This window comes from Pipistrellus hanaki (genome assembly GCF_964339955.1).
Source record: "Pipistrellus hanaki genome assembly, chromosome: 9".
NCBI lineage: Eukaryota > Metazoa > Chordata > Mammalia > Chiroptera > Vespertilionidae > Pipistrellus > Pipistrellus hanaki.
In genome coordinates this window covers 75,010,572-75,027,846 of record NC_140511.1, presented here as the reverse complement: position 1 = coordinate 75,027,846, position 17,275 = coordinate 75,010,572, and the positions used below count along the sequence as shown (strand labels likewise).

The window sequence follows — 17,275 nt, the reverse complement described above, 5'->3', positions numbered from 1 at the left end:
AGCAAACCCCAGCCGTGAGGGGAGGGTCTGCCGGGTGTGCCTGCATGGGCTCTGCCATACCAGCTGGGTGTTCTCGTGGGGCCAAGGCTAGAGACATGTATGTTTTCTCCGTGCGTACGTACAAACCAGACAGCCATGGTAACATTTCTGTGTCTGAATAACAGCCTCTCAAGGAAGTAAGCGGTTTATAATACTTCTCTGCGCATCTTCGTGGCATCAAAACAGCCTGTAGTTTTTCACTCCACCTGCTCACACTGTCCACCTGTTGATGAAACCATCTAAGGTGGCCATATTGATTTCCTCTCTTTCCACTACTCTGCTTCCTCATAGCTGGCATTTCAGAGACAGAAAACTCATCTCAAGACGCCTTGGGACTTAGCAAATTGGGAGGACAGGCTGAGAAAAATCGCAAACTTCAGAAAAAGTAAGTGTTTTATTGTTCAACTCACTGAATAGGTTTTTTTATTGTACCTGAGTTTTACCTAATGTTAGTTTATTAAATGTGTCATCTAGCTACATGTATGTATTATCTTCTAAAGATTAACATAAAGCCTTTGTTAAACTGTACTTAGGCCTGCAGAGAACTTCTGACCCCACAGGCCCCAGGGCTCCCCCTGCTGACTGCCCTGTGGCAGCTGGCATTGCCTCTGAGTCTCGGGCTCCTGTCTTCCCCGTGTGTACAGATGGAAGTTGTGGGGATGTCAGTTTTCTGAATGTGAAGCCTTGAGTAAAGCCTGGGATGACCCACTGTCATCATTCTGCAAGCACCTAGTTAGCTAAATAGCAGAAAAGAATAGAAACCGCCCAAATCCAGTCCACCGCGCGCTTACCCCGTTAGCCCATTATTCTTCTCAAAAACCTGCATAGTTCTTCACGTTGGTAAAGCTGAATGCTGGTGGTGCTGTCCCAGAGGCAGCACTTGGTTCAGACCAGCTGCAGCTTCCCTTCTCCTCGGTGCTCAGAGGGGAGCGAGGTGCTTTCACTGGAACGCCCTGCTCGGATAGAGACCGCTAGGTTTATAAGTTGGTGATAATTCTTTCTTCGTTCTGCAAAGAGGCGATGCTGTGGAGATGGAGGAGCCAGTCAGCACTTCATCCTCCAGGCATTCTTTGTCGTTTGCAGCAAACCAGCACTAAGTGAGGGATGAGAGGAGGATGGGCATGCACTCTTACACTGGGAGCAGTTACGGAGAGAACTCCGTCATCGTGTTATATGTTTGTGATAGTAGGACAGCGTCTTGTTATTTGCAGGCACGAGCTGCTCGAGGAAGCACGGAGACAAGGTCTGCCTTTTGCACAATGGGACGGGCCCACTGTGGTCGTGTGGCTGGAGGTACGCCTCCTTCTCTTCAGGAGTGAGGGTGTTGGCGGGTGAGCATGTGATTCCCATCAGATTCTCAGCCTAACCCGGCCTTGGCACTTCCTGTCTCTAGCTCTGGGTGGGGATGCCGGCCTGGTATGTGGCCGCGTGCCGAGCCAACGTGAAGAGCGGGGCCATCATGTCGGCCCTGTCGGACACAGAGATCCAGCGGGAGATCGGCATCAGCAACCCTCTGCACCGGCTGAAGCTGCGGCTGGCCATCCAGGAGATCATGTCCCTGACCAGCCCGTCGGCCCCACCCACGTCCAGGACGGTACGTGTCAGTCCCCTGCTTCCTTAGAAATACACCCAAGGCTTCAGTTTAAAATTTTAGCATTCAGAAACATTGCAGCTTCTTATTGGTGACAATTGGGTGGTTAAAAGACAGCTTTGCTACAGTGGCATTGTAATATGGAAGGAGTTTGAAAACATAGAAAAGTGATGATCACATTTAAATTGAAATTTATGAAAAGTGAAGGAAAAAAAGCTTAGATCCCCAGTTGTATTATAATCAGTGTTTCTTTACTGATATATTCGGCCTGTGGATGCTGCCCACTGGGGGGCTGGAGCCCCTGGGAGCACGGGGTGTGAGCAGTCCTGACCCAGCAGGTGGGCCAGCATGGTCCGCTCAGTTTCCCGCACGGGGGAGGCCTTGAACATCCTTCAGAAGGTGCTGGTTGGAAAGTTAAAAACATACCTCAGGGCACATGCTCGGTACCCAGGGTCCGGCAGCTCTGGCATTGGCCCTGGGCCTCTCTGCTCTGAGTCTGCTCTGGAGAAAAGACCTGGTCAGGCCCTGGAGCCACACAGACACTCGTCTGAGTGGAGGCTAAGGCCTGATTCGGACGCGCAGCTGCTCCTCACAGTGAGTTCAGAGCGCATGTGTCGGTTTTGTTTCACAGGGAAAGCGGAACAGAACCCCTGTCTCAGCTGCTGCCCAGATGCTCTTGTCCCGTGGGCTTGTCCCAGTTCACCTCAGAGTGGCCTTTCTAGGAAGAAGGGGCTGATGGTTCCCAAGTGTTTCATAAACTAGTGACAAAAACAGCTCCTGAGTGGACTGTGGGAGCACACCTCCCCTGGGGATGCCATCCCTGCACCTCAAGACCAGGGGAGCTGTTCCCTGAGGATGCTGGGGCTAAGGCCTGTTTCTAGGCCAGCTGGGGGAGGGGGCCATTCTGTGGTCACAGCCCAGCTGCCAGCCTCCTGATGCCCCCACACGAGGTTGTCCAGGACTGAGGCCACTCACAGAGGCACCTGCTGAGAATCATCTTCCCATCACTGCAGCCTGCTTCTGTGCTGTCTGTCAGTCAGACCGCACTCAGCCTATTGACTCGACAGTCACAGCTCTGAGGAGTACGACATGTTTCCTCTGTGCCTGTCACATACCTCAGGTGGGAAGCGTGGCAGGTACACCCGGAGGCGTGGCTGCTCTCGTGCTGCTGACAGCAGTGTCAGTGAGGTGCGGCTGCTCTGTAAAGGGGGGCTGGCGGTAACATGTCCCTTTCCGTGGGGACATCTAAAACGAAGGTGAAAAGAACGCCCTTTGCCTCGCCTGCTCCTCTGAAGTGCCTGTGGCTTACATGTCTGCCACCTTTCCTTTTTGCCCCTGCTTCCCTTGTCCTGGATGGGCTTGGTCTGGGTCCCCTAGACCACAGGAAATGTCTGGTTAACGCACGAGGAGATGGAGACGCTCACCGCCACGCCACGCACGGTCAGTGCCGCCCGGGCCTGTGTCCCTCAGGTCTCCCGTTCAGAGCGGGGACAGTGTCATCTCATCATATTGTTCCCGACAAGCGTTTCTCTTAGGTCTGGGCTAAATGTGTGCAATAGAATGCCTATTTTATCTTTTAGTTTTTTGTTTTTGTTCGTTTTTTGTCATGAACTTAGAGTTGGTAGACCGGCTCTGCTTAGAATAGATTGAATTCTTTTCTCTTGAGGGGAGACCTCAGGTCAGTCCCACTGTGAGGGTCTGACCCAATTCTCCTCCTCCGTGGGTGCACTGGGTGTGGACGCCAGCTCCTTGCATGCAGAAGGGGGTGTGGGCCGTGCATGAGTTCTGCATGCTTGTGCTGTTTGGGCTTTCCCTTGGTGAAGCTGCACTGCCCGCGTTCACTTGCGTTCCTGAGCTCACAGTACTAACCGATGTGTATGTTCTCTTGCATTCCTAACCACGTAACATCAGGAGGATGAGGAGGGAAGCTGGGCTCAGGTTGGAGACTTTCTATAATCTATTCTTCACTATATGTACAGCAACAAAAAGAATTGGAGTATGAAAACTTGTAATTTACTTTTCTTGACATTTTTAACATCTTAATTTATTCATAATATTGATAATGATTTGAAAGCATCAGTCATAGCCAAGTATAGGATTCAAGAGTGCAAAGAGGACATCTCATGGACAATTTTGAACATTTCTCAGCTTTCTTGTCGGGAGCCACAGTGGTTCACCCTAATGAATATAGATCACTTTGCGGCCTTTATGCAAAGTCCTGCAGACTCAGCAGCTCCCAAGATCAGATATGTCCGTCCCCAGTAGGGTCACTGTAGTTATAAGATCTGCCGAGGGGAAAACAGTTCTAATAAATTAACAACACAAGTAGGTTCGGAGGCTCCCCTCTGAGTCTGTGGGTACTTCACTAACACTGAGCTAACTCTCAGCTTTCCTCCTGGGGAACCTCCGTTCGGCGGCTTCTCGCTCAGTGTACTTCTAGATTCTCAGCCTCCCGGTTCTTCCGCTCCAGCTGGTTTTAGCTGTGCTAAGCAGTGGCTCCCTCCTGAGTCGGCCAGCACTGCCTGGCTGTGCATTTCAGCAGCACTTGGAGCCGGGAGAGTGGACAGCCTTTCTCCCGAGGCTCTCCTTAGAGGCGTTGTGCGCGGGTCCGGAGATGGTGTATCTGAAAATCAATCGTTTTAAATGAGAATTTTCCTAATGACAGTTGGTGGTTGAACCTCCTGTTCCCCCTATTGGTCCCCTTAAAGTGAAGCTAGGTACGTCACCTTCCTAAACAAAAGAGGGGGCTCCAGCAGGATTCCCTGAGCTCCCCGCCCCCACCTATGGCTGGCTGCTTCTCCAGGTAAAGGCCCCATCAGCCTTCACAGAGTCAGTAGTGACCACTCGAGCTAAAAAGGGTGTGTTTCACAGTTACTTACATGTCAGTGAGCTGTACAGAAAGAAGCAGAGCTCTGTCATAGGAAATCCCTTCACAGGAGGCACGGCGTATAAATTAAATAAGCTGAACACTGGCCCTTTGCTGTGGAAATGTAAACAAGAGTGAGCTGTGCTGATGATGCCAGGATTAGCCAGCATTCGGTCTTCCGTGTGAGCCAAGGCCATCGGGCTTCTATTATAGATGAGAGGAAGGGGAGATGGGTTCGGATGCCGCCAAGCATGGGAGTCGCTCGGTGCCCTCACCATGCCGCCGCACAGCGGCAGCTCTGCAGCTGGGGAAGTTTGAGGTGCCCATGGGCTCTGGGGGAAGAACATGTCAAGGTGTAGCCCATTGGGCAGGCAGCATCCGTGTGTCCACCCGCGAGACTGCTGCTTCCAGAAACACAGCAAGGGACAGGACGGCCCTGGGCCCTCCCAGCGCCCCGTTCTACAGAGCTCAACCATCCGAATTGGATTTGTGATCATTCCAACAATGGGGAACAGACCTGTGCCGTGGCTGTCTTTTGTTGCCCATGTTCTCTGACCATGAGAGACCCTGTGGCGTGCGTTTCTCAGAAGCCTGTGATGGCAACCCAGGAGATGTGGGCCTCCCTGGGATGAGCCGGGCCTCCCAGGGTCACATCACTGATCAGGAGGAAGAGTGGCTAGTCACTTAGAAGTTTCTGCATTTTGTGTCCATTTAAGAATTACATATTCGGCAGGCAAGAAAACAATGCCAGATATCCATGCTCTTTGTGCCTGTGAGGTGAAAGTGAGGCTTGAAAGACTGAGAAAATTATGGCATTGTGACCGTCTCCAAAACAGTTTGTGTTTCTCACTCATGGTTGCTTAGAGCAAATAGTAAAATGCTTTTCTGTTAGAGTTTGCGCATTCCTGTGTGAGTCTGAGTCCTTCCTTGGCGGTATAAATAGTAGCTGAGAGACCATGTTTTCTAAACAGCGTGGTGGGCGGTGGAGTTGCTGTTTCCAGGGATCCGTGCAGCATCCAGTGGCTTAGTTTGGTCTTGGGCTGACGAACTCCGGTGTCTTCTTTGTCGTGTGTCACATACACACCATGTGCTCCTTTCTTCTCTGGACAAAGCTTGCATCTGTTCTGTTGGATTTATCCAAGGCGTCCGTGGTGTTTGGTGGCATTGTAAATGGCATTTTAAAAATCAGTTTCCGTTTCATTTCTAGTGTTTAGAAAATACTGTTATTTTCATATATTCCCCTTGCATCCTGCAATTGACTGGACTCTTTAGTTGTAATGCTGTCTTGTAGATTCACTTCCAGGAGTGTTAGGTCACCTACCCATAAAGATGTCTCTTCCTCACCAGTTACATGCTTCAGTTCATTTTTCTTGCCTTGTCACAGTGGCTGGAGCTGCAGCACAGTTTTGCATAAGACGCCTTTCCTCTGTCCCACCAGGGAGGAGCGTTTAGTCTTTCCCCATGGAGGGGTGTCAGCGCTGTGTGTGTGGTAGATGCCCTTCACAGATCGAGGCAGCGTTCCTCCGTTCTGAGAGCACGGAGACTGCCATAAAGGGATGGTGGGTTTTGTCAGAAGCCTTCCCTCATCTTTTGGGATGTGGTTTTTCTTTTCAGTCCATTGACATGGTGAATTTCATTGATTTTTCAAACGTTGACCCAAATTTAAGTTCTCGAGAAAAACCCCACATGTCCTGTTTCATTACTTTATATATTACTGATTTGCTGTGCTAATGTTTTTTGGTGTGTTTTTTTTGTTTTTTTGTGGGGGTTTTTTTGCTGTGCTATTATTTTGCATGGAGTTTTGCATCTGTGTCTCTGAGGGATATTGGTCTGTAGTTTTCTTGTAATACATTCATTGGTTTGGGTTCAATGTCAGGACAATGCTGGCCTCGTAGAATGAGTTAGGCATTTCTTCGCTTTTTTTGCAATAGTCTATAGAATTGCTCTTCTTTCTAAGTGTTTGTTTGGTAGGATTCACCTGTGAAGCCATTTAGGACAGAGATTTTGGGTGTGAAAAGGTTTGTAACTACAAAAAAGTTCTGATACACATAAGTCATACACTTCTTACTCAGTGGCTTTCATAGATTGAGTTGCTTAAAGTTGTTCACAATTTTCCCTTATTATTCCTTCAATGTCTGCAGGAATATTGTACCTTTATCCCCTTTCATTCTTGATATTGGTAATAACTTCTGTTTTGTTTTGTTTTGTTTTTTATTATTCTGGCGAAGGGTTAGACAATTTTATTGATAGTTTAAAGAAACAGATTTTAGCCGAAACCAGTTTGGCTCAGTGGATAGAGCATCGGCCTACAGGTTCAATTCCGGTCAAGGGCATGTACCTTAGTTGTAGACACATCCCCAGTAGGGGCTGTGTAGGAGGCAGCTGCTCGATGTTTCTCTCTCATCGATGTTTCTGGCTCTCATCGATGTTTCTGGCTCTCTATCCCTCTCCCTTCCTATATGTAAAAAATCAATAAAATATATTTTTTTTTAAAAAGAAAGAAAAACAGATTTTAGTTTCGTTTTATTTTTAATTATTTTTCTGTTTTCTGTTGCATTGGTTTCTGCGTTTTTTTCTTCATTCTTCATTTGCTTCCTTCTGATTTCATTTGTTCTTTTCAAGGTTTTTCAGGTAGAATCTTAGATTATTGGTTTGTGACCTTTCCTCAATTATATCACAAGTATTTATACATTTCCCTCAAGGCACTGCTTTAGCTGTGTCCCATAATTTTTGAATATATTGTGTTTTCACTCTTTCAGTTTAATATATTTTCTCATTCCTCTTAGGATTTCTTCTTTGACACATGGGTTATTAGAAGTATGCTGATTTCCAAATATTCAGGAGATTTCCATTTACCTTTTTATTATTGATTTCTAATTTAATCTGTTGAGGTCATAGAACATAATTTTTATGATTTCATTCTCTGTGTCTACATTGAGCTCTGTCTGCCATGGAGAATGTTCCATATGCCCGTGTAGCTGTGGAGTGCTCTATGGCATGTCCATTAGGTTCAGGGGTTGTACTGAGGCATCCACGCCCTTACTGGGGTGGAGGGTGATGAACTGAGAGTGGGCCTGTGTGTGTGTCTGTGTCTCCTTTCAGACTCATCGGGTCTTTTATCTCTTCTTTTAAAACTATTTCATTCACTTTTTTAACTGATTTTGAAATTAACATGTTTTATAAAGAAAATTTAGAAAGCAAAGTATTAAAATTAAAGCCAGTGGAGACGTATTTAATGAGTACAGGTGGGTAGGTCCTTCAAACTTGTTCATGAGTCATGGTCATTCTTTGATTTTATGTTATTACACATAAAATGTATTCCAGAAAGATAATATGTAGTCAGTTACAGTTCTGTTGTAGTTCCATAAATAGATTAAATTTATAAACACAAATGAGTCATAGGTTTTTATTAGTCTAATTGCTTTTGTATAAAGTTTTACTAACACTCAAAAAGTAGTTAACAGGAGAGCAAATGATTTTGAAATTATAAAGGAGAAGGTTCTCCTTTGGGAATATATCATAGACTAAACATCCAGTGTAAAGATTTAAACTGCTCTTGTGACCTCTTCCCTGTTTTTTTCTGGACTGATTGTACTCAATTATTGAAAGCAGACGCTCGCGTACGGGGACATGAACCACGAGTGGATCGGCAACGAGTGGCTGCCCAGCCTGGGCCTCCCGCAGTATCGCAGCTACTTCATGGAGTGCCTGGTGGATGCACGCATGCTCGACCACCTGACCAAGAAGGACCTGCGGGGGCAGCTGAAGATGGTCGACAGCTTCCACAGGCACGTTGCTGCTGCGTGCTTACTGCTTGGCTGACTTTCGACTGTTACCATTTCTCTCTCTCTTAATTTTTATTATTATTTTTTTTAATAAACAGAAACAGTTTCCAGTGCGGAATTATGTGCCTGCGAAGGTTAAATTATGACCGAAAAGAACTGGAAAGGAAAAGAGAAGAAAGCCAGAATGAAGTAAAAGGCTAGTATATCATGTCTAATTGATACAGAATGTCCCTGCTTCCCCATTTAAAGAAATCAGGAAAGGCTCTGAGTGGGGACGCTGAGCCTGGAGTCCTCACAGAGAGGGAGGAAGAAAGAGGGCTTTCCAAGTTCCCACTGCGGCCGGAGCAGCTGGGCCTGGTGTCTTGTGCATCTTTAGTCTGTAGTTCGGTGCATCGAGGTGCACGTTCTCCCTCTGACTCAGCATTTCCTGTTGGGAGGACACAGGTTCCTTCCCACTATGTCTGAACAGCTAGCAGGCTGGGCGAGAGCCGGTCTCCACTCACCTGATTGAGGTGTGAATGCCGCTCTGGCCGCTGACCAAGAACTTGAGCCACAGAACAGAGCAGGTGGTCCTGCTCCAGGGCGGGGAACAGTGCGGGGCTGACATCCAGCGGAGCCTGGGGGCTGCAGTGGAGCTTCCTATGGAGAGGCAGGCAGAGGCGTTCCTGATGGGAAGCAGGCGGGCACGGCAGGAGGTAGCGTTCGATTGCAGTCAGGGCACATGCCTGAGTTGCGGGCTCAAATCCCTGTGCGGGGCATGGAGGAGGCAGCTGATCAATGATTCTTTCCCATCATTGATGTTTCAATCTCTCCCTCTCCCTTCCTCTCTGAAATCAATAAAAACAATATTTTAAAAAATAAAAACAGATGGGGAAGTGTGAGAAGATGCAGATGTTGGATTGGGAGACCAAAATGCTTATCTTTGTGGGTTTATTTAATCCTTCCCACCGCCCTCTAAATGCTGCTGTGCCCAGCTCTAAGAAATGGAAGATGAACTTGCGTTTGGGGTGATGGCCCATTGGAAGGACAGCCTAGTTGTGTTTGAGTTGATGTGACTCATGAGAACAACTGTAAGCCCACACTCACACTGTGTGTGTGTGTGTGTGTGTGTGTGTGTGTGTGTGTCCTTTAGAAATTAAATGTGTAAATCTGTCTCGTTTGTTTTCTCTAGTCATTTTACTAATTTTTACAATTGACAAAAGCTGTCTTTGAAAGCAGTTGATGATCACCTATGTATTTGAGAGAGGTATTTTTAGAGCAAATTTAATAATTTATTGCTTTGCATAATGTAAGATCTTCTGCCCCTCTCCCCCACCCCTCCCCCCTTCCCTAATTCCTAGTATTCTGGAGAATTCCTTTACCTTTCTCTTTTAAAAGTGAGACAAGAAAAATGGCTTCAAGATCATAAGCAGGAAGTTTGTGTTGAGTGAGCAGGCTTGCATGTTGGTGCCAACTCCTGTGATGGGAGGAACGTGTTTCAAGTATTCTGCAGTCTGTGTGTGAGTCGTGTTGGCACCTGGTGAGCACTCGGATTCCTGTCTGTCCTTCTGGCTTCCCATCCCTGGTCAGTGAGTGGCTGTGTACACTCTGTTTCCTGGCCCGAGGAGTGTGGGCTGAGGCAGGCACTGAAGGGTCAGGACCCCTGCAGGAGCCCTGGCCCTGGTCTGGGGGACACAGGATGGAGACAGCCTCTGAAGTCACTTGCTTCGTGTTGTTCCCTGCAGATGTGCTCGTTTGGAGCAACGATCGCGTAATTCGCTGGATCCTGTCTATTGGTCTGAAGGAATACGCAAACAACCTCCTGGAGAGCGGGGTGCACGGGGCACTCATGGCCTTAGACGAAACCTTCGATTTCAACGTGCTGGCCCTCCTCCTGCAGATCCCCACGCAGAACACCCAGGTAACGCCGCCGGCCTCACTCAGCCCGTGTCCCCTCGCTCTCCTGGCCAGGACCTTCAGCGAGTTACCTAAATGGAGACAAAGCTTGAACCCTCCAGCAGCGTGTAATCTCTCCCTGCCTAACCCGGATGTGACAGTTCAGACCAGCAAGGCCTGGCTCTTCATTATTTTTTGTCCTCTTTCCGTTTCCTGTTGCATGACAATAAGATAATGGGAAGTTTTCATTCAGGTCCATATGCTCACGGAAGTCGCATCTGTATCCAACCTCACGTGGAAGAGAAATCCTTCCATTCCTTCCACGTGCCGGGCGGAGGGCATTCGTTCCTGGGCGCTACCGCCTGTCTGATCCTTTCTGACCTGCGGGCTCATTGGAGAGCCAGGACAGTCTGTTCCTCTCGGGGGGGGGGGGGGGGGGGGGGGGGGGGGGGGGGGCGTGTGCTTTGCCAGTGCTCCGCCCCCACCCGCAGGCCGCTCCCCTGGCCGCACCCCCCACACAGCACCCCCCCACTCCAGTTTCTAGAAGCCCATGGGGAACCCCGCAGTAAAACCCTGATCTGGTCACTGTCATTGTTCCAGGTACTCAGAGTTTTTTCCAAAGGTTTTATTTTGTTTGTTTTTATTTATCTTTATTGTTGAAATATAACAGATGTCTCCCTTTATCCCCCTTCCCTCCCTTCGAAGGTTTTTTAAAGTCTTGGTTGTAAGACAGCTGTGCTGTGCTGACCCCTCCCTCCCCAGTGAGCCTTAAGCCGGTGTTTTATCCTTTCAGGCTCGCGCTGTCCTGGAGCGAGAGTTCAACAACCTCTTGGTGGCGGGCACGGACAGGCGGTTCGGTGAGGTGAGTCTCAGCTGATGACCGCGTCAGACTTGTCCGGGTTAAGCTGGTGTCTCTTCTAGGTGTGGCCGTTTGTTTAAGTTAAGCTTTGTTCTTAGAACTTTAGGAACCAATGAGCTATTAAGAAACTAACATTTTCAGTAAGATAGGTTTTTGTTTTTTGTTATTTAACTTTTGATAATCCCCAGAAATGTTCATAAAACATTGGGGGTAGCCTAGGAATGGAGACTATAAGTTGTGTTTTGGGAACATTTGGGAGACTTTCAGAAATACATTAAACATAAAAATGTTAATTTCTTCTTATACAAAACCATGGCTCATTGAGTTCCACACTGTCATCACTCTCTTCTTCGGGTCTGAGGAAACCTGAGGTTGAAGCACTTGCTGGTTCTACCCCAGCAAAAGGCAGAATCCTTCAGCTTGGCGGCTATTTTTAAGACGAAGATATATTCTCTTACTATATTCTCTTATATTCTCTAACTATAAGAGAATATATATTCTCTTATAGTTAGAAAGTGATTTTTGCAAGACAAGTGACACATGGTGGTAGAGGGAGGGGAGGACGGGACAGGGCTGGTTTCTGCCCAGGAAGGGCCCCAGTGTGAGTGCCACCACCCGCCTCTCAGTCAGAGGTTCCCAGCTCGGTCCCCGGGGCACGTGGTCATTAAGACCGGGTGTGGGTGCGTGTGAGTGAGAGTGCGGCAGCGAGTCCAGCCACCATCTCAGAGGGCTGAAGACCACTGTGTTCTCTTGTCCTTTATGTTACAGTCATTTTGTTTTCTGCCCTTTCCTGTCCCAGGACGATGATAAGACCTTTAGGAGAGCCCCTTCTTGGAGAAAAAAATTTAGACCAAAGGACGTTCGTGGCTTAGCTGCTGGGTCAGCAGAGACTCTCCCTGCAAACTTCCGCGTCACCTCCTCGCCCTCCGTGCCCCCGAAGAAGATGCAGCTGGACGGTACGTGGGCGCTCGTTGGCCGCAGCGTGGGTAGTAACGGAGCACGGCTTGTTAACGTTACGAGGCATTTCAGTACTGCTGCATGCCCCGGCTTAAATGTTTTAAAATTAGTCCTAACAGCTATTTATAAAAGTTTAACAATAGAAAACTTTTACTTATGTTCATGTCTGGTTGAATATTCATATTCTTCCAGTGAATGGTGCTAAGCACTGCATGTCCTCCATGTGGATATCGTGCGTGTAAAGACTCGGTGATAGGCAGCACTAGAACTCACCGCAGCCGCAGCGGGGTGCTCTCTGCCCGCAGCACTGACTCCCAGGACCTCTCTCCACACTGGACAACGGCCGTCCACCTCACAGCAGTCCACACCCTGGGCGGGCTCCCTTTCTGTGCCTCCCTGTCCCTGCTGGGACCTGCCCACGCCACTTCCTGTCACAGCGGCATGGAGACCACGCGGGCCTGGGGAGGCATCCCTGGACGGCAGCCCGTCCTGCTGACAGCGCTGCCCCTGCTGTCGTGGTCACAACTCAGGCCTGTGACTGCCCTGCAGCCACTGAGCTCTGCCCGCTCCACGGCAGGCACTGTGCCTGCTTTCCCATCTGATGCGATGGCCAGAGGAGGGATCCCCATAAAACTGTCAGAAAACGTGTGGCCGGCCACAAGTCATAGTATTCATGTTCCTGTGACAGATGGCTCCATCCTCATTTCTTTTTCTTTTTTTAATATATTTTGTTGATATTTTACAGAGAGGAAGGGAGAGGGATAGTTAGAAACATCAATGAGAGAGAAACATCGGTCAGCTGCCTCTTGGACAACCCCCCCCCCCCCCCCAGGATGTGCCCGTAACCAAGGTACAAGCCCTTGACCGGAGTCGAACCTGGGACCTTTCAGTCCACAGGCCAACGCTCCATCCACTGAGCCAAACCAGTTTTGGTTCCATCCTCATTTCTGAAGTGGAGGGGCGCCCTAGGAAAGTTAAAAATGGCACCGATGTGGTTTTTGCTATTTTTGATGGTACTAGCCCTTCCCAAGAGTGGGTTTAGAAGTTGTGTTTCACTTGCCTATGTGAAAATCAGAGAAAAGTGCATTTATATAAATAAGGCCTTTGCTAAGGAGGATGGCTTGTAGGGCAACATTTTCGTTATTTATGAGAGAGAGGAAAGCAATAGGGAGAGAGAAACATAGATGTTTCAATCTGGTGCCTTCCAGACGGGCCCGACCAGGGATCAAGCCCATCACCTCTCGGTGTATGGAATGACGCTCCCACCACCCGCGCCGCGGCCAGGCCGCAGGGCCGCATGTCCTAGAAAGCCACTCTCTCTCAGTAATACGCTGATCAGGGGCGCCAGCAGCTTTTTAAGAAGTCACATTTTCCTTTAAAGGAGCATGCAGATAATTTTCATAAATTTTAATTTGGCCTTTGACTTATTAAACAGTCGAGTGCTTCCTTCCTTTCCACAGAGCTTCTTTCCCATTTTCTGTGTTCCAATTCACCTTTTCCTTATACATGTTAACAGCAATATTGAGATTAGAATTTAGATGAATCTAAACTATTTCTAGAAAAAGGTATAGGGAGTATGTTATGTGGAAGCCAACTTTCTACCCTGTGTGATAACTAAAGCAGGGCCCTGATTAAAGGGCTGCTTTATGCTGTTGAGATAAGGCAGTGTGAGATAAATTGCAGCAGGTCTCCTGGCACTTGGGATTGGAAGGGTCTATAAGCTTGTCCCTTCTCTGCAGCAGTACCAGCTGCCCTAGCATCCTTCCTGGAACCTTAGCAGAATGTTACTAACATGTGTTCCTGGCGGAAAACCAAAAATGTGTAATTGGGAACCTCGAACATCCGCTTACATACTTTTGAAAATTTCTTAGATTTGCAAGGAGGAATCAGGGCTTACCTATCGGGCTGTGCAGTATGTTTCTTAACCAGAAAGTCCGTGTGCACTGTTTCCCACAGAAACTGCCACAGCTACAGTCCCTCAGCTAAGTCCTTGTCCATGGCACCCCGAAACCACACCCTGGGCCCGTAGGCTGCCCGAGAGGCCTCCGGGGAGAGCAGGCAGGGCTGAGAGGTGTGCATGGGACGCTGCCTCCCCCTCAGCGGACTGGCAACAGCTCAGTCACTGCTGGGCTTCCCCCACCTGCTGACGGATGCAGCGGTTAGGGTGGAAAGGAAAGCCCAGCTGCTCTGTTTTAAGGAGTCACATCACATCAAGCACACGGTGGAGTTGCCTGTGTCACTGATGCTTCGGTGCTGCCTGGGGTTAACTTGCGGCGATTGCAGGGCTGCTCAGGAGACAGAGAGACACTTAGGGCACCGCAGTTGGTGACACTTAGGTTCCCTGGCCCATCAGGTCCCCCCCGGAGGCTCCCTGGGAACCCTCACAGTCGCAGTAGCAGGTGTGCAGGTGTGTGCGCCAGTGCCGTCGTGTGATGCCCTCACTAACTGCACGCTGTGTTTGCATGCTTCTTCCCGGGGCGTCGCGCAGGCAGTGTGTCAGGAGCGCCGAGGCTGGATTCCGCCACAGTCAGGACTTACTCCTGCTGACGCCCCCTGTGGTGAGTAGAGCGGCATCCTGCAGCCGGCGCTGCGGCGGCTGGGCCTGGAGAGCCCGTTTCGGTTTCTTCAGGCCCTTGAACCAGAGAGTGCGGCCTCCGCGCGGCGGTGGCTTTGGAGCTGCGTGCTTGCAGTTGGCCACGGGAGCCAGAATGTTCCTTCCTTAAGAGAGCAGAGTGTCCTCCCGCCGTCTCTAAACCTAAGGATGCTGGCTTATTTTAAGCGTCTGCTAACGGCCTTTTCGGGGTGGGGTTGAGAACAGCAGAAAACAGGAACCCGGCTCTTAGCTGGCGGTGGCTCAGAGTGCCAGGCACCGGTCCCGGCACACTGTGATGTGTGCCGGTGTGGCCCCAGGTCTTGGTGCTAGCTGGCTGTCATACACGTTCCTGGTGACAAGCCCTAAAGAACTGTTTGATGACTCTGTACCGTGCTGTGACACTTGTTATAGCCTTTCAGTTTAGAGACTGGTTTTAAAAACAGGACTGCATGGTCATCACCAGGATCAGGGGGACATGTCCTTGCATGGGGGGGGGGTGCAGGGGGGGGGAGCCAGCCCTGTCACCACTCTGAGGGCTGATTGGAGGGGCTCTGTTCTCATCTCTCAGCCAGGTTATTTGATTGGTTTCATCACTTTTTTTTTTAAATATGCTCTTATTGATTTTATTTTTAAATGTATTTTTATTGATTTCAGAGAGGAAGGAAGAGGGAGAGATAGAAACATCAATGATGAGAGAGAATCATTGATTGGCTGCCTCCTGCACTCCCCCCAATGGGGATTGAGCCTCAACCTGGGCATGTGCCCTGACCAGGAATCAACCATGGCCTCCTGGTTCATAGGTCAATGTCCAACCACTGAGCAACACTGGCCAGGCTGCTTTTATCTATTTTAGAGAGAGAGAGAGAGAGCTATGTGAGAAACATCAGTTGGCTGCCTCCTGCATGCATGCCCCCTCCTGGAGATTGAGCTTGAAATTGGATCCTGTGCCTTGACCGGGAATCGAATCGGTGACCTTTTGGTGCACAGGACGCCGTTCAATTGAGCTACACTGATCAGGGTTTGTCATCATTTTTTAAAATCTGCAACTTTTAGACATATGCCAAAATGATGTCAGTCAAAAAATTGTCTCATTGATATACGCAGTCCTTGGTGTTTATCCCAATTCTTGGACAGCTGGAATGCAGGCAGTGGGAGAGCGGAGCCTGGGGGGGCGTGGATGGTCTCACGGCTGGCCTTTCTGTTTCGTTTGCAGTTTACCCACACTACTTCTACCGGTGACTGCAGCTGTGAGCCCTGCAGGCGGCCTTTTCGAACTCAATGGAACCTTCAGTCTGTCAATACTTGTTATATGGACCTGAGATATTTTATTACAGAGTTTTTAATCAGTGAAAATTTCACAAATACCGTAAAGAAGATATTTTAGAATCTAATGTTTCTTATATTTATGTAAACTTATGCCTTCATTTATACAGTTATACTTACTTTTTCATGTGTATTTGGGCTATAAATGTCCTATCAGACCAAGTCATGTCCCTGTCTAATTTTAGTCTCTTCAACGAATGTACTGTAATGCTTGTATGTGTAAATCCTGTGAACAGAGGTAGGGCTTTTGTAAATTATGCATTTACTGTAATTATCACGTTTAATTTTTGATAATAAGCCACAGCAGAGAGAAGGCTCTCATGGGTCTGTGAAGCCGGCCTGACACCGTGCGGTGGCCTCTCCGAGCTGCACAACAATCCTGTGAACCGGGCAGACATTCCAGCAGTTTCTGCTGGGAGTTTAGTGACTGACCTTGCTATACCTTTCCTAGCAAGAAACGCTTTCCTCTGCAGCGTGGATATACCTGAGTGAGACATTGGACTGTGAAAGGACGAATCAGACACTACGAACTCTGGGCCCGGCTCAGTGCTTTGCAGCCTCGTCTCTGCGGACTGGAGAACGTCTTCAGTGACAGCCAGAGCCGGGAGCTGGGGACAGCTCTCTGCTGGACAAGGAAACACCCGGCACCCCTCCCCTACACGAGGACCAATCATGGCGGCCACATGCACATCGCAGAGACTCGGGTGCAGAGATGACACACGGGCTCCTGAGAATAATGCTGCGCAACTAATAAAGGCCTTATTTTTCTTACTTAGAACATGTTTTACATTCGTTTGTAAACTTGTTTAAAGGAAGGACCCAGTCGTGCATTTCTGGGGTTGATGATGTAGCCATTTTGGACGATCCGAGAGGCCAGGGGCCCTTTTTTAATGTCAGTGGCACAGCCAGCAGGGGCTGCGTGCGGATCACGGTGCATTATTTATTCTGCAGCCGCTGCGGAGACAGAAGATGGCGTGTCCCGACATTCGCTTTCCGCTCCGAGCGACTTGGACAGTTGGCTGTCGCCCTTCTGTTTTTCTAGTGACCCTTTGTGAACTTCCCGATTGTGTAACACAGTATGTACAGTCCACTTTGGAACTCTTTTTATCACAGTGTTATTTATTGCTTTCTTTCAATAAAGCATTTCCCACTGCCAGTGGGCGTGGGTGGCCTGCCCTGTGCACCTCAGCTCTGGGCCTTGTCCTCCTGTGGAAACCATGACGGAAGCCGGTGGGGAGGCGCAGGGGCCATCCGCAGGAGGGCCTGGCGGCCCCTGCCCTTAGCTGGAGGCCGAGATGACCTCACCCATCCGCAGGGGAACCAGTGCTGGGAGGATCAGGGCTCAAGGGACTGAAGCAGAGTGGACATGTGGACTCATGCCAACAGT

At 49.0% G+C, this 17,275-nt stretch overlaps 2 protein-coding genes across 11 annotated transcripts in view; one reads left to right on the top strand and one right to left on the bottom strand.

Annotated features, from left to right (window-relative positions):
- Positions 1-17,069, top strand: part of PPFIA1 (PTPRF interacting protein alpha 1) — a 53,497-nt gene extending 36,428 nt beyond the window's left edge. For 4 of the 10 annotated variants that reach the window (XM_084894529.1, XM_084894533.1, XM_084894531.1 and 1 more), the window contains 12 exons: positions 331-424; positions 1,251-1,332; positions 1,433-1,633; positions 3,008-3,070; positions 3,542-3,568; positions 8,109-8,284; positions 8,380-8,477; positions 10,006-10,181; positions 10,950-11,018; positions 11,815-11,971; positions 14,461-14,530; positions 15,779-17,069. In XM_084894529.1, the coding sequence (XP_084750655.1) occupies positions 331-424; positions 1,251-1,332; positions 1,433-1,633; positions 3,008-3,070; positions 3,542-3,568; positions 8,109-8,284; positions 8,380-8,477; positions 10,006-10,181; positions 10,950-11,018; positions 11,815-11,971; positions 14,461-14,519 (1,202 nt within the window). In that variant the 3' untranslated portion in view covers positions 14,520-14,530; positions 15,779-17,069. The remainder of the gene's footprint in view (positions 1-330; positions 425-1,250; positions 1,333-1,432; positions 1,634-3,007; positions 3,071-3,541; positions 3,569-8,108; positions 8,285-8,379; positions 8,478-10,005; positions 10,182-10,949; positions 11,019-11,814; positions 11,972-14,460; positions 14,531-15,778) is intronic. The other 6 variants (XM_084894534.1, XM_084894536.1, XM_084894530.1 and 3 more) reach the window with 3 other exon arrangements.
- Positions 1-17,275, bottom strand: part of LOC311627872 (uncharacterized protein) — a 389,410-nt gene that overhangs the window by 281,876 nt on the left and 90,259 nt on the right. The window lies entirely within an intron of this gene.